The sequence below is a fragment of the Hemitrygon akajei genome, chromosome 10 (assembly GCF_048418815.1).
Source record: "Hemitrygon akajei chromosome 10, sHemAka1.3, whole genome shotgun sequence".
Lineage (NCBI taxonomy): Eukaryota > Metazoa > Chordata > Chondrichthyes > Myliobatiformes > Dasyatidae > Hemitrygon > Hemitrygon akajei.
Genome location: NC_133133.1, coordinates 112,425,754 through 112,442,062, shown reverse-complemented (window position 1 = coordinate 112,442,062; position 16,309 = coordinate 112,425,754). Strand labels below are relative to the sequence as shown.

At 44.4% G+C, this 16,309-nt stretch overlaps 1 protein-coding gene across 1 annotated transcript in view; it reads left to right on the top strand.

Moving 5' to 3' along the window:
- Positions 1–16,309, top strand: part of nav3 (neuron navigator 3) — a 433,465-nt gene that overhangs the window by 378,819 nt on the left and 38,337 nt on the right. The window contains 3 exon segments of the mRNA XM_073058755.1: positions 9,294–9,447; positions 12,939–13,049; positions 13,051–13,111. Coding sequence (XP_072914856.1) covers positions 9,294–9,447; positions 12,939–13,049; positions 13,051–13,111 — 326 coding nt within the window.

Here is a 16,309-nt window from a genome sequence, read left to right as displayed (position 1 = left end):
GATAGGTCTGGTTCTTGGGTTGAGATTTTAAGCTGGAGAAAGGCCAATTTTGGTGGTATCAAAAAGGATCTTGGAAGTGTGGATTAGGACAAGTCGTTTTCTGGCAAAGGTGTATTTGATACATGGGAGGCCTTCAGAAGTGAAATTTTGAGAATATAGAGTTTGAATGTTCCTGTCAGAAGAAAAGACAATGAGACATGTTTAGGGAACCTTTCTTTTTGAGCGATATTATGGTGCTGGTTAAGAAAAAAAGGAGGTGCATAGCAGGTAGGAACAAATGAAGTACTTAAGGGCTATAAAAATGCAAGAGAACACAAGAAAGAAATCAGGAGGGCTAAAAGATGTCATGAGGTTGCTCTAGCAGACAAAGTGACGGAGAAGCCTAATGGTTTCCATATATTAAGAACAAAAGGATGGCAAGGGACAAATTTGGGCCTCTGAAAGGTTAGAGCGGTAATCTATGCGTGGAACCAAAAGAGAAGGGGGAGATCTTAAATAGATACTTTTCATCTGTATTTACTCAGGAGAAGGATACAGAAGTGAGGCAAGGCAGCAACAATGTCATGGACCCTGCACAGATTACAGAGGAGGAGGTGTTTGCTGTCTTGAGGCAAATCAGGGTGAATAAATACCCAAGGCCTAACTAGGTGTTCCCTTGGGCCCTATGGGAGAGTAGTACAGAAATTGCAGGGGCCCTAGCAGAGATATTTAAAACATTCTTAGCCATGGGTGAAGTGCCAGAGGATTGCAGGGTAGCTAATGTTATTCCATTGTTTCAGAAAGGCTCTAAGAATAGGACAGGAATTTATGGGCCAGTGAGCCTGACATCAGGAATGGGAAAGCTATTGGAAGGTGTTCTAAGGACCTGGATTTGGATAGACAGGGGCTGATTAGGGATAGTCAACATGGCTTTGTGCGTGGTACTGTAGGTCATGTCTAACCAATCTAATATAGTTTTCTGGGGGAAGGTAACCGGTAAAGTTGGTTAAGGAAAAGCAGTGGATTGGCCTTAGCAAGGTCCTGCATGGGAGGTTGGTCAAGAAGGTTCAGCCACTTGGCATTCAAGATGGGGTAGTAAATTGGATTAGACATTAGCTTAATGCGACAAGCCAGAGAGTCCAGCACAGACTCGATGGGCCAAAGGGCCTGTTTTTGAGCTATAGAGTTCTATGACTTCTATGGCCCTCTGCATGGAAAAGTTGCCCCTCGGGTCCCTTTTAAATCTTTGCCCTGTCACTCTATATCTATGTGCCTTGTTTTGAACTCCTCTGCCCTGGGGTAAAGCCTGTTTTTGATGCCTCTGATAATTTTAAACATTTCTATAAGTTCACCCCTCATTCTGCTGCATCCATCACAGAGTCAAGAATTTATAAAGCTTGGAAACAGGCCTTTCACCCCATCTCATCCATGCTGACCTGAGCTACTCCCATTTTGCCTCTTTTTTGCCTCTTAACCTTTCCTTTCTGATACATTAACCTGTCCACATGCATTTTAAACAGTGTAACTGGGCAGGATGGTAGTGCAATGGTTAGTGAACCACTATTACAGTGCCAGTGACCTGGGTTCAATTCCAGCCACTGCCAGTGAGGAGGTTATATGGTCGCCCTGTGACTCCATGAGTTTCCTCTGGGTGCTCTGGTTTCCAAAGATGTTCATGTTAGAGGTAGTGAGTTGTGGACATGCTGTGTTAGCACCAGAAGCACGGCAACACTTGCAGGCTGCCCATCACAATTCTCGCTGATTTGATTTGACGCAAATGACGCATTTCACTGTATGGACTTGTGGCAAATAAAGCTAATCTTTGATCTTAAACACAAGAAATTCTGCAGATGCTGGAAAACCAGAGCAACACACACAAAATGCTGGTGAACAACCCTGATGAAGAGTCATGCCCAAAGCATCGACAGTTTATTCATTTCCATAGGTTCTGCCTGACCTGCTGAGTGCCTCCAGCATTTTGCGTGCGATGATCTTTAGTCATTATATTTTAATTGCCCCAGCCTCCCAGATGAGTAACCACGTTGCACTCTGCAGTCACAGTGCACTGCTGCTGGAAGGAGTAAGTAGGAGTAGAATGGTGAGAGATGTGCCCATCGTGTGGGCTGCATTGTTTAGGATAATGTAGAAGTCCTCTGAAGTTGCTGCCAGAGGGGTGTTCTGGATTTTAACACCTTTTGGCTTGCTTTGGGTTTCCAAATTAAACTAATCGAGCCAGTTAACAAGTTAACCTCAGTTGCTGGAAAGTCCATGCTAACAGCATGTTGTCATAACCCAAATTGTTCAGAGTTGGTGTGTGTTTTCAATAAATGTTTGTCCTTCATGATTTGCTTCCATTCTCATTCCAATAAATGCATCCTGGTGAGTATTTACACCCAAGTCTGGCCTCCACAACTGTAGTGACTGCTCGCAGAGTTAAGATGATCTTCTGCATTCATTCCTTTCTTATTATCAAAAATTTATGTTGACCATGGGAATGGTTTAAAGATAAAGAGAAAGATTTGCTTTAAAAGGTTCAAAGATTCATTTTATTGTCAAAGTATGCCTGTACATTACAACTCCGATATTCATCTTCTCCAGATAGCCATGGAATACAGAAAGACCATGGGTGTTGATGGAAAAAAAGGCATCAACTCCACCCCTACAGCATGAAAAGATAAGAAACAAAAGTCGCAGACCTGAAATTCCCCACCCACTCCCCGCAGAAAGAAAACAGCGACAATAACAATCCCAGACCCCCTCACTCGCAGAAAAAAACAGTGACAACAATCCCAGACCCCTCACTCACAGAAAAAACAGCAACAATAACAATCCCAGACCCCTCACTCACAGAAAAAAACAGCAACAATAACAATCCCCGACCCCCTCACTCACAGAAAAAAAACAGCAACAATAACAATCCCAGACCCCTCACTCACAGAAAAAAACAGCAACAATAACAATCCCAGACCCCTCACTCACAGAAAAAACAGCAACAATAACAATCCCAGACCCCTCACTCACAGAAAAAAACAGCAACAATAACAATCCCCGACCCCCTCACTCACAGAAAAAAACAACAACAATAACAATCCCAGACTCCCTCACTCACAGAAAAAAACAGCAACAATAACAATCCCAGACCCCCTCACTCACAGAAAAAAACAGCAACAATAACAATCCCAGACCCCCTCACTCACAGAAAAAACAGCAACAATAACAATCCCAGACCCCTCACTCACAGAAAAAAACAGCAACAATAACAATCCCAGACCCCCTCACTCACAGAAAAAAACAGCGACAACAATCCCAGACCCCTCACTCACAGAAAAAACAGCGACAATAACAATCCCAGACCCCCTCACTCACAGAAAAAAACAGCGACAATAACAATCCCAGACCCTTCACTCACAGAAAAAACAGCAACAATAACAATCCCAGACCCCCTCACTCACAGAAAAAACAGCGACAATAACAATCCCCGACCCCTCACTCACAGAAAAAACAGCAACAATAACAATCCCAGACCCCTCACTCACAGAAAAAACAGCGACAATAACAATTCCAGACCCCCTCACTCACAGAAAAAAACAGCGACAATAACAATCCCAGACCCCTCACTCACAGAAAAAACAGCGACAATAACAATCCCAGACCCCCTCACTCACAGAAAAAAACAGCGACAATAACAATCCCAGATCCCTCACTCACAGAAAAAAACAGCAACAATAACAATCCCAGACCCCCTCACAGAAAAAACAGCAACAATAACAATCCCCAACCCCCTCACTCACAGAAAAAAGCAGCAACAATAACAATCCCCGACCCCCTCACTCACAGAAAAAAACAGCAACAATAACAATCCCAGACCCCTTCACTCACAGAAAAAAACAGCAACAATAACAATCCCAGACCCCTCACTCACAGAAAAAACAGCGACAATAACAATCCCAGACCCCTCACTCACAGAAAAAAACAGCAACAATAACAATCCCAGACCCCTCACTCACAGAAAAAAACAGCAACAATAACAATCCCCGACCCCCTCACTCACAGAAAAAACAGCAACAATAACAATCCCCGACCCCCTCACTCACAGAAAAAACAGCAACAATAACAATCCCAGACCCCTCACTCACAGAAAAAACAGCAACAATAACAATCCCCGACCCCCTCACTCACAGAAAAAAACAGCGACAATGACAATCCCTGACCCCCCTCACCTGCAGAAAAGAACGGTGACAGTAGCACCAAAACCCCCAAGCTCCTCTTACAAACAAAACTTAACAGATCACCCACCCGTCAATCGGCAGGTTTGTCACGTGTATCATCAGGTCATGCAGTGAAATGTTCCATTTTGCGTCAATGATCAAACGGTATGAGGATGTACTGGGGGCAGCCCGCAAATGTCGCCATACATCCAACACCAACATAGCATACACACCCTAACACTAACTGTATGTCTTTGGAAAACATGAATAAACCAGAGCACCTGGAGGAAACACACAGAACACAGGGGGAACATATAAAATCCTTCCAGACAGCAGCAGGTGTTGAGCTTTATCAGTGACTATAGAAAACCAGAGTGGTTTTATCTTGAGCAAGATTCTGGAATCCCAAACCCAGAGATTTAAGACTGTGATTAAAGGGGTATCAGAATTGGATGGGAACATAAGACCCTGCTTCACTTGTGCTCTTATTAGAAGAGGAAGCAATTTCAAATGGCCAAATGGTGACCCAAGCCACTTCCTAGATCTGTGGGCAGATGTTATTGATATTAAGTAGAAATAAAGTTTGTTTAACAAAGACCAATGGGTGTGAAGGGATTTGGCACCCTTTAGGAGGATCACTGTAAACATTTGCAAGAAGTTTTACAACAGAGTTGTGGTGAAGGACAGAGAGTTCTGGTCACCACACTGTAGGAAGAATGTGATAGCACAGGAGAGGATGCAGAAGAGATTCACTAGGGTGTTGCTTGGCTTGGCAAGTTTCAGGACAGACTGGATGAGCTGGGTTTGTATTCCTTGGTCTGGAGGAGGCTGAAGTGGTTCTGATGGAGATGCGCGAGTCTATGAGAGGCACAAATAGGACAGATAATGAGAAACTCCTCTCTCTACTATGGTAGCATAGCAGTAGCATAACACTTTACAGTGTCAGTGAACTAGGTTCTATTCCCACCATGTCTGCAAGGAGTTTGTACATTCTCCTTTTGATGGTGTGGTTTCCTCCAGCTGCTCCGGTTCCAAAGCCATACAGATCCGGGTTAATAAGTTGTGGACATGCTACATTGGTGCAACATTTGCAGGCTGCCCTCACCACATCCTCGGGACTGTGTCGGTCATTGATGCGAATGGTGCTGTTATTTCAATGCATGCTTCGATGTTACAGTGCACTTGGGACAAACAAAGCCAATCTTTAAATTTTAATCTAAAACCAGAGGGCATAGGTTTAAGATGAGAATTAAGAAAGTTTGAGGAATCTGAGAAAAAGTATTTTCATTTGATAGGAGTATACAAAATTATGTGGGGTATAGGTAGCATAAATGAAAGCAGTTTTTTCCACTGAGGCAGGGTGAGATTGGAACAGTAGGTCATGGGTTAAGGGTGAAGGGTGTAACATTTAACTTGATCATGAGGGGAACGTGATGTTCTATGACTGTAATTTGAGGGTGGGGGTTAACATTTGAAACACAACTGCCAGAGAAGTTGGTGAAGACAGGCTGGCTCTCAACATTTAGCAGGCATCTGGATGAGTATTTGCATTGTCAAGGTATATAAGGCTATGGACCAGGTGCTGATAAATGGATTAGCGTAAGTCATAGGACATTACAGCACAGAAACAGGCCCATCAGCCCATCAGTCCATGCCAGTCTATTTATTTGCTTAGCCCCATCAAGCTGCTCCTCGACCATAGCTCTCCATAACCCTCTCATCCATGTACCAAACTAAATTTCTCTTAAATGGTGAAATTGAACCCACATCCACCACTTCCGATGGCAGCTCAGTCCACACAATCACTGGCCCTCTGAGTGAAGAAATATCTGCACAGTTTTCTCTCAAACATTTCACCTTTCACCCTTGAACCAGGACCTCTAGTTCTTGTCTCACCCAGCCTCAGTGGAAAAAACATGTTTGCATTTACCATAACTGTACTCCTCGTAATTTGGTTTACCTCTGTCAAATCTCCACTCATTGCCCTTGGCTCTAGGGAATGAAGTCCTGTAGATGGGTTTTGATGGTCAGTGTGGACATTGTGGGCCAAAGGGCTTGATTATGTATGGTATGACTTTTGGACTCCTTGAGATGGACATTTATACATAAATGTGGGGGGGGAGGGGGAAGGGAAAAAAAATTGTACTCTTCGTATCTGCCCCTTTCCAAAGCAGCCAAGAACAGTACAGGGCAGGAGCAGTGAGAGAATTCCAGAATGTCCACTTGGGGCTGAAGGGTGTTAAGTGTAAAAGTTTGTGAAGTCATGTTGCAGCTGTAGAAAAGTTTGGTCTGTCTGTATTTGGAGTATTGTGTGCAATTCTGGTCACCCATTACAAGGAGAATGTGAGTGCTTTAGAAAAGGCACAGAAGAGGCTCACCAGGGTCTGTCTGGATTCGAGAGTATTATTAGCTTTAAGGAGAGGTTGAACAAACTTGGGTTGTTTTTTCTTCGGGAGTGGTAGAGGCTGAGGGGTGAAATTATGAGAGGCATACCTAGGTAGATAGTCAGCAGTCTTTAACCCAGAGTGGAAAGGTCAAATAGTAGAAGACACAGCTTTAAGGTCTGAAGGACAAAGTTTAGAGAGCTATGAGTAAAGTATTTTACACAGAGAGTGGTAGGTGTCTGTATCGTGCTGGCAAGGGAAGTGTTGGAAGAAAATATAATAGTGATGCTTAAAAGACTAATACATGAACATGCAAGGAATGAAAAGATATGAACTATGTGCAGACAGAAGAAATTTACTTCAATTTATTATCATGTTTGGCACAGACAGTGTGGGCTGAAGTGGTGTTTAAGGAGAATTTAGGCAAGTACATGAATGGTGGGATATGGATCATGTGTAGGCAGATGTGGCATTATGGTCAGCACAGACGTTATGGGCCGAAGAGCCTGTTGCTGTGCTATTCTGTGTCCCATGTTCTATTCAGCAGAATTGATGGTGTTACAGAAAATTCACTTGAAATGCAGAGAGAGAGAGAGAGAGAGAGTGCGAGAGAGAGAGAGAGAGAGAGAGAGAGAGAGGAGAGAGGGGGGGGGAGAGGGAGAGGGGGAGAGGGGGGGAGAGGGGAGAGGGGGAGGAGAGGGAGGGAGGGAGAGAGGGAGAGGGGAGAGAGGGGGAGGGAGGGGGAGAGAGGGAGGGAGAGGGGAGGGGAGAGAGGGAGGGAGAGGGAGAGGGGGAGAGAGAGGGAGAGGGGAGAGAGAGAGGGAGGGGGAGAGAGGGGAGGAGAGAGAGGGGGAGAGGGAGGGAGAGAGGGAGAGGGGGAGAGAGGGAGGGAGGAAGAGGGGAGGGAGAGGGGGAGAGAGAGGGAGAGAGAGGGAGACAGACTTAGACTTAGACTTGTGGGGCCGGAAGGGCCTGCTATGGGTCTGCATCTCTGAATAATCTCTAATAAAATAAATAATTAGACAGCAAAATTATTTGATATTATTTCAATATTCATTAAGCAGCCTCATTTTTGATAATAATTTATCACATGCAAAATGGATGGAAGAATTAGGACTTAAAGGAACAAATACTTTTTAAGTCTTCCAATGGCCACAGCCAGAACAGTGTCCTGATGTTGCCGGTGGGTTTAGGCATTAGTGGAGTCCAAGTTGAGAGCTATGGACTAAGTTGTAGGCATGTCCTGAGGAAGGACACATGCAAAATGCAGAACTCAGCAGGCTAGGCAACATCTATGGAGAGGGAATAAACAGTCAACACTTCGGGCTGGAACCCTTCGTCAGGTCTGGAAAGGAAAGGGGGCAGAAACCAGACTAAGAAGTGAGGGGAAGGAGCACAAGTTGGCAGGTGATGGGTGGAACCAGGTGAGGGGGAAGGTGGAGAGATAGGAGGATGAAGTGAAAAAACTGAGAGGGAATGGATGAAAAAGTTAAAGGGCTAAAAGAAGTAGAAGTTGGATAAGAAAGGACTGTGGACCATGGGAGAAAGGGAAGGTGGAGGGGAACCAAAAGATGATGGGCTGGTAAGGAGAAGAGAAGGTAAACAGAAGGGGTAATTGAAAAGGAGGGGGAGGGAGAAATTACCCAGAAGCTGGAGAAATGAATGTTTACGCATTAGACTTTAGGCTACCCAGATGGACTGTGATGTGTTGCTCCTGCAACCTAAGCTTGGCCTCATCATGGCAGTAGAAGAGTCCATGAACCGACATGTTGGAATGGGAATGGGAAATCAAATCCTGAACAGTTGAATAATCTATGTTCAATGTTCTAATAATAGAATAACAAAAAGTAACAGTTACTGGAATTATTACCTCTTCTGGGACTAATTGCAATGTTTTGTGTGTGAGGAGATGGATGGTGTGGTTAGAACATAGAACATAAGTCAGTACTGCACAGTACAGATCCTTCAGCCCACAACACTATGCTGACCTTTTAACCTACAGGAAGATCAATCTAAACCTTCCCTCCTACATAGCCCTCATCTTCCTTTCCTCCATGTGCCTTCCAAAGAGACTCTTCAATGCCCCTAATGTATCTGCCTCTACCACCACCCCCCGACAGCACATTCACCTCACTCACCACTCTTTCTGTTAAAATATACCTCTGACATCTCCCTATACTTTCCTCCAATCACCTAAAAATGATGGTTCCTCATATTAGCCCAAATCAGAATCAAAATCAGGTTTATTATCTCTGACTCATGTTGTGAAATTGGTTGTTTGTGGCAGCAGTATAATGCAAGGCATAGAATACACTAATAAATTACAACAGAAAATATAAAGTAAGGAGGGCAAAAGGAGAGCAAAAAGAGTGAGGTAGTGTACATGATTCATTGTCTATTCAGGAACGGGAAGAAGTTGTTCCTAAGCAGCGAGCATGGGCTTTCAGGCTCCTGTACCTCCTGATGGTAGCAATGAGAAGAGGGCACATCCTGGGTGATGAGGGTCCTTAATGATGGATGCCGCCCCTTAGACTATGTCCTTGATGCTGGGGAGACCAAGCCCCATGATGGTGCATGATGGATCTCTGGTTATCCACTCGGCCTATGCCTCTTGTTATCTAGTACACCCTCTATCAAGTCACCTCTCAACCTCTGTTACTGTGGGCATTCTGAGATCTCTACCATGTCCCAACTGACAGGTGCCTTGGTTTCCTCGGTGCAGGATCTGCGAATGCACGGAGTCGGAGGCTGAGGCCATCGTCCACCTCAAGAGTGAGCTGCGGGAGAAGGAGCTGAAGCTGACCGACATCCGGCTCGAAGCTCTGAGTTCGGCTCATCACCTCGATCAGATCCGAGAGGCCATGAACAGGATGCAGGTAATCCCAAGAAATGGGTGCTGGTCCCTCAGAACTCTCAAATCCACCTCTGTTGTTAACGTAGGGCACAGAGCACTACAGCACATTACAGGCCAGTCGGCCCACAATGTTGTGCTGACCACCTTAATCTACTCTAAGATCAATTTAACCCTTCCTCCCCCATAGCCCTACATTTTTCTTTCATCCATGTTCAAAGTTCAAAGTAAATGTATTATCAAAGTACATACATGTCAACATATACAACATGAGGTTCATCTTCTTGTGCACAATCACAGTCAATACAAGAAACACAATAGAATCAACAAAAGATCACCCCCAACAAGATGGACAACTACACAATATGCAAAAAATCAACAAATTGTGCAAATACAAAAAGGAGGAAAAACAAAAGAATAATAATAAATAAATAAATAATAAATATCGAGACATGAGATGAAGAGTCCTAAAGTGAGCCCAGTTTAGTGCGAACAGTTCAGTGATGGGGCGGGTGACATTGAGTGAAGTTATCCCCTCTAGTTGAAGAGCCTGATGGTTGAGGGGTAATGACTGTTCCTGCACCTGGTTATGCACATCTTGAAGCTCCTGTACCTTCTTCCCAAGGCAGCACTGACCTGGGTGGTGTGGTCCTTGATGATGAATAGTGCGCTTCTCTATGACAGTGCTCTGTGTAGATGTGCTCATTGATGGAGAAGGCTTTACCCATGATGGATTGGGCCATATCCACCACTTTTTGTAGCTTTTCTTTACAAGGGCATTGGTGTTTCCATACCAAGCTGTGATGCAACCAGTTAATATACTCTGCATCACAAATCTATAGAAGTTTGTCAAAGTGTTGATGTGCCTATCTCAGAGTCTCTTAAATGTCCCTGACGTATCTGCAACTACCATCAATCCTGACAGTGTGTTCCACACACCCACCACTCTCTGTGTAAAATACTTACCTCTGACATCCAAATCACCTTAAAATTAGTCATTGCTACCTTGGGAAAAAATCTCTGACTATCCCCTCGGTTTATGCCTCATCATCTGTACACCTCTATCAAGTCAACTCTCATCCCTTTACCCTACAAAGGGAAAAGCTCTAGTTCACTCAGCCTGTCTTCATTAGACATGCTCTCTAATCCAGTTGGCATCCTGGTAAATCTTCTGTGCGCCCTTTCTAAAGCTTCCACGTCCTTCCTATAATAAGGCGACCAGAACTAAACACAATTCTCCAACTGTGGTCTAACTAGGGTTTTATAGAACTGCAACATTACCTCATGGCTCCTGAAAAAAATCTCCTCAAAAATAAAGGCCAATGCACCATACGCATTGTTAACACTGCTATCAACTTGCGATAGGGTTAGTGCACCCTCAGTTTTACTCAGTTCTTCCTCAGTTTTGCCCCTCTGACTATTTCCTCTCTAACAGTCCATTGCTCGCCTGTTATTGCCCCCCCTGACTGTGTGCTGCGTACTCAGTGTTGCCCCTCACATGTTGTATCCTCCCTCAGTGCTGCCCCGATGATATGGCTGTGCAGCACAGCCTTGTCCCCTGCCCTGGAACTGTGTAGCATTCTCCCCGTACTGCACAGGATCGCTAGCCTGAATTCAGTGCTCAGTCCTCCGGAGTGGCACTGGAAACCACAGCCAGGAAGGAGGGCCCAGAATCTGCCTGAGGTGCTCCAACCACAGTCCCTATGGCTCACTCCTGCTAATTAACCCAGCAATCCTGTGCACCAATAACAGGATCTTGTGTTTAAAGATAAAACTAATAAGCCTCCTTTATTGGCCAGTTTTAGCACAATCAGTTTCCAGGGTATGTTGCATTATAACTAGGGGCAGGGACAGGAGTTAAACTAAGATAATGTGCAGTTGGGGTCAGGATGTGATCACCTATTAGACCATAAGACTATAAGACAGGAGCAGTATTAGGCCATTCAGCCCCTCAAGTCTGCTTCTCCATTCCATTATAGCTGATCCTGAATCCCACTCAACCCCATACACCTGCCTTCTCGCCATATCCATTGATGCCCTGACCAATCAGGAAACTACCAACTTTTGCTTTAAATATATCCACAGACTTGGCCTCCACCACAGTCTGTGGCAGAGAATTTCACAGATTGACTACTCTCTGGCTAAAAAATTCCTCCTTACTTCTTCTAAAAGGTTGCCCCTCAATTTTGAGGCTGTACCCTCTAGTTCTGGATACCCCCACCATAGGAAGCATCCTCTCCACATCCACCCTATCTAGTCCTTTCAACATTCGGTAGGTTTCAATGAGATCCCCCCACATTCTTCTGAATTCCAGTGAGTACAGGCTCAAAGCTCCCAAATGCTCCTCATATGTTAACCCCTTCATTCCTGGAATCATCCTCATGAACCTCCTCTGGACTCTCTCCAATGACAACGCATCTTTTCCGAGATATGGGGCCCAAAACCGTTGAAAATACTCTGTGCGGTCTGACCAGTGTCTTATAAAGGCTTAGCTTTATCCCCTTGTTTTTGCATTCTATTCCCCTTGAAACGAATCCCAACATTACAGTTGCCTTCTTTACCACAGACTCAACCTGTAAATTAATCTTCTGGGAGTCTTGCACAAGGTCTCCTAAGTCCCTCTGCACCTCTGATGTTTGAACTTTCTCCCCATTTAGATAATAATCTGCACTTTTGCTGCTTTTACCAAAATGTGTTATCATATGTTTCCCAACACTGTCTTCCATCTGCCACTTTTTTGCCCATTCTTCCAATCTAAGCCCTTCTGCAACCACATTACTTCCTCAGCTATCTTTGTATCATCTGCAAACTTTACCACAAAGCCATCAATTCCATTATCTAAATCATTCACAATGTGAAAAGTAGTGGTCCCAATACTGACCCCTGAGGAACACCACTAGTCACTGACAGCCAACCAGAAAAGGCCCCTTTTTTTTCCCACCCTGCCTGTCAGCCATTCCTCTATCCATGCTAGTGTCTTTCCTGTAATGCCATGGGATTTTATCTTGTTAAGCAGCCTGATGTGTGGCGCCTTATCAAATGCCTTCTGAAAATCTAAGTAAATGACATCCACTTTGTCCGCCCTGCTTGTTACATCCTCAAATAACTCTAACAGATTTGTCAGGCAAGATTTCCCTTTAGAGAAACCATGCTATCTTTGTCTTATTTTTACCATTAGTCTCCAAGTACCCCCCAAACCTCATCCTTGATAACAGACTCCAACTCTTTCCCAATCACTAAGGTTAGGCTAACTGGCCTATAATTTCCTTTCTTTTGCCTTCCTCCCCTCTTAAAGAGTGGAGTGACATTTGCAGATTTCCAGTCCTTTGGAACCTTACCAGAATCAAGTGATTTTGAAACCAATGCATCTGTTATCTCTTCAGCAACCTCTCTCAGGACTCTGGGATGTAGTCCATCTAGTCCAGGTGACTTATCCACCTTAAGAACTTGCAGTTTGCCTAGTACTTTTTCCTTTGTAATAGCAATGGCACTCACTATTCACCTCGTCTGTTGCAGAATGAGATCGAGCAACTTAAAGCAGAGAATGATCGCCTGAAGTCGGAAACAGGTAGCAGTGGGGCAGCCCGCACACAATCCCGGTCTTCAACCTCCTCCTCCTCCTCCTCTTTCCCGCCAGTCCTTGGGACTTTCCCTGCAAAACCTCAACGTCACAGACTCTATGACATCAGGTAAGATCACCTCAGAGAAGGTTCAGATATCTGGATACAGAACTTTCTATGAAAGAAATGCATCTAATAAGACCATAGACAAAGGTGCTGAGTTAGGCTCCTTGGCCATTCGAGTCTGCTCCACCATTCCATCCTGACCGATTTATTATCCATCTCAACCCCATTCTCCTTTTTTCTCTCTGTAGTCTTTGACACTCTGATTAATCAAGAACCTATCAACCTCCACCTTAAATATACCCAATGACTTGGCCTGTACAGCCACCTGGGGCAATGAATTCCACAGTTTCACCACCCTCCCACTACAGTAATTTTCCTCATCTCTATTCTAAATGGACGTCCCTCAATTCTGAAGCTGTGCCCTTTGGTCCTAGACCCTTCCACTATAGGAAACATCCTTTCCACATCCACTTTATCTAGACCTTTCAATATTGAGATCCCCCCCTCTTCTTCTAAACTCCAGTGAGTACAGGCACAAAGCTATCAAACGCTCCTCATATGCTAACCCTTTCATTCCCTCTCCAATGCCAGCACATCTTTTCTTAGTTAAGGGGCCCAAAACTACTCACAATGCTCCAAGTGTGGTCTTTCCAATGGCTTATAAAGCCTCAGCAATACATCCTTACTATATTACAGCATTACTGTATCAGTATTCTAGTCGTCTCAAAATGAATGCTAACGTTCATTTGCCTTCCTTACCACTGACTCAACCTACAAGTTAACCTTTAGGGAATGCTGCTCTAGGACTCCCAAGTCCCTCTACACTTCTGATTTTTGAATTTTCTCCCAATAAATGGTGCAAAAGAGGAATAGTGAAGTAGTGTTCATGGGTTTATGGATTATTCACAAATCTGATGGCTGATGGGAAGAACCTATGACTAAAGCACTATGTGTCTTCAGACTGCTGGTAGTAGGAGAACAAGGTATGTTGAGTATTGAAGCTGATGGATGCTGTCTTCCTGAGGCACTGCTGTTTGAAGATGTTCTCAATGGTGAGGAGGGTTGTACCCATGATGGAGCTGGTTGAGTCTTGTGATCCTGTGTATTGTGGCCTCCATACCAGGCTGAGATATAACCAGTTAGAGTGCTCCCCAAGATACATCTGTAGTGATTTGCTGGTCTTTTGTGATGTACCAAATCTCCTCAAAGTCCTAATAAAGCATGGCTGTTGGTGTGCCTTCATGATTGCATCAATATGTTGAGAGCATAGTTCCGCTGAGATGTGGATGATCAGGACCTTGAAGCTGCTCACCCTTTCAATAAAGGCTGGTGTGACTTCTCCTAACTTCCCTTTCCTGAAGTTTGATGTCTGGGGCATACCTGGAGTCACATGAGAGAGGACTGCCTATCCCCTAAGGACCTTATGAATAGCCCATTTGCTTCATAGACTTTGCTGCTGCGGACTTTGAACAAGCCTCCTAACTGTAGCTGATAGCCCATTAAACTGGCCTCTTGACTAGTTTATCCTCATGATTTCTTGCAAGGAGATTATTGGGGGAGGACTTCTACATGGCAACAGATTAAAATCTGTTGATGTTTAAAGGGGCATCACAAAGATTGGTGGAGTTGCAGATATGGGCAGAGAGAAAGAGTTCAGTCCAGCCAAGTGTGAGATGTTGAACTTCAGAAGGCCGAAGCAGAGTAAGACTTGCACAATGAGTTGTAGGGCTCTGAGGTGTGTGATAGGACAAAGTGACCTAGGAATACAGGTCCATTATTCCTTGAGTGTAGTATCACAGGTGGATAGGGTCTTAAAGAGAGCTTTTAACATATTGGCATTCAATATGCTAAAGATTTTATAGAGATATATGTAATTATGAGGGGTATAGATATAGTGAATGCATGCAAGCTTTTCCCCTTTGAATTGGGAGAGACTAGAACTAGAGGTCATAAGTTTAGAGTGAAAGGTGAAATATTTAAGGGGATTCTGAGGGTGAACTTCCATCACTCAGAGGGTGGTGAGAGTGTGGAATGAACTGGCAGTGGAAGTGGTGGATGCAGGTTCAATTGGACATTCAAGAGAAGTTTGGATAGGCACATGGATTGAAGTGGTTTGGAGGGATATGGTCCGGGACCAGGTAGAAGATCATGTCGACATGGACCAAATGGGCTAAAGGGCCTATTTCTGTGCTCTGGTACACTCTACACCAGATGTAGGAGGAAAGTGCACGGTTAATGGCAAAACCCTTAATACTGAGGGTTTATGTGGTCCAAGTCCATAGCTCCCTGGAAGTAGCCACACAGGTGGTAAAACTGACACATGGCTTGCCCTTATTGGGGATGGCTTTGATTGTAAGAGTCAGGATGTCATATTCCAGTTATGTAAAACTTTGATTGGGTCACACATTACGTGCATTCCTGGTCAACCCCATTACAGGAGATATCTGATGGCTTTGGAAAGGCTGCAGAAGAGGTTTACCAGATTAGAAGGTGGTATAAACTGTCAGGAGAGGTTGGACAAACTTGAGATGTTTTCTCTGGAGAATCAGAGGTTGAGTGGAGGCACAATAAATGTCAAGTCAAGTCAACTTTTATTGTCATTTCGACCATAACTGCTGGTACAGTGAGTAAAAATGAGACAACATTTTTCAGGACCATGGTGTTACATGACACAGTACAAAAAACTAGACTGAACTACGTAATAAAAAAAAAACAGAGAAAGCTACACTAGACTACAGACCTACACTGGGCTGCATAAAGTGCACAAAAACAGTGCAGGCATTACAATAAATAATAAACAGGACAGTAGGGCAAGGTGTCAGTCCAGGCTTCGGGTATTGAGGAGTCTGATAGCTTGGGAGAAGAAACTGTTACATTGTCTGGTCGTGAGAGCCTGAATGCTTCGGAGCCTTTTCCCAGATGGCAGGAGGGAGAAGAGATTGTATGAGGGGTACATGGGGTCCTTCATAATGCTGTTTCCTTTGTGGATGCAGCGTGTAGTGTAAATGTCCGTGATGGCAGGAAGAGAGACCCCGATGATCTTCTCAGCTGACCTCACTATCCACTGCAGGGTCTTGCGATCCAAGATGGTGCAATTTCCAAACTAGGCAGTGATGCAGCTGCTCAGGATGCTCTCAATACAACCCCTGTAGAATGTGATGAGGATGGGGGTGGGAGATGGACTTTCCTCAGCCTTCGCAAAAAGTAGAGACGCTGCTGGGCTTTCTTTGCTATGGAGCTGGTGTTGAGGGACCAGGTGAG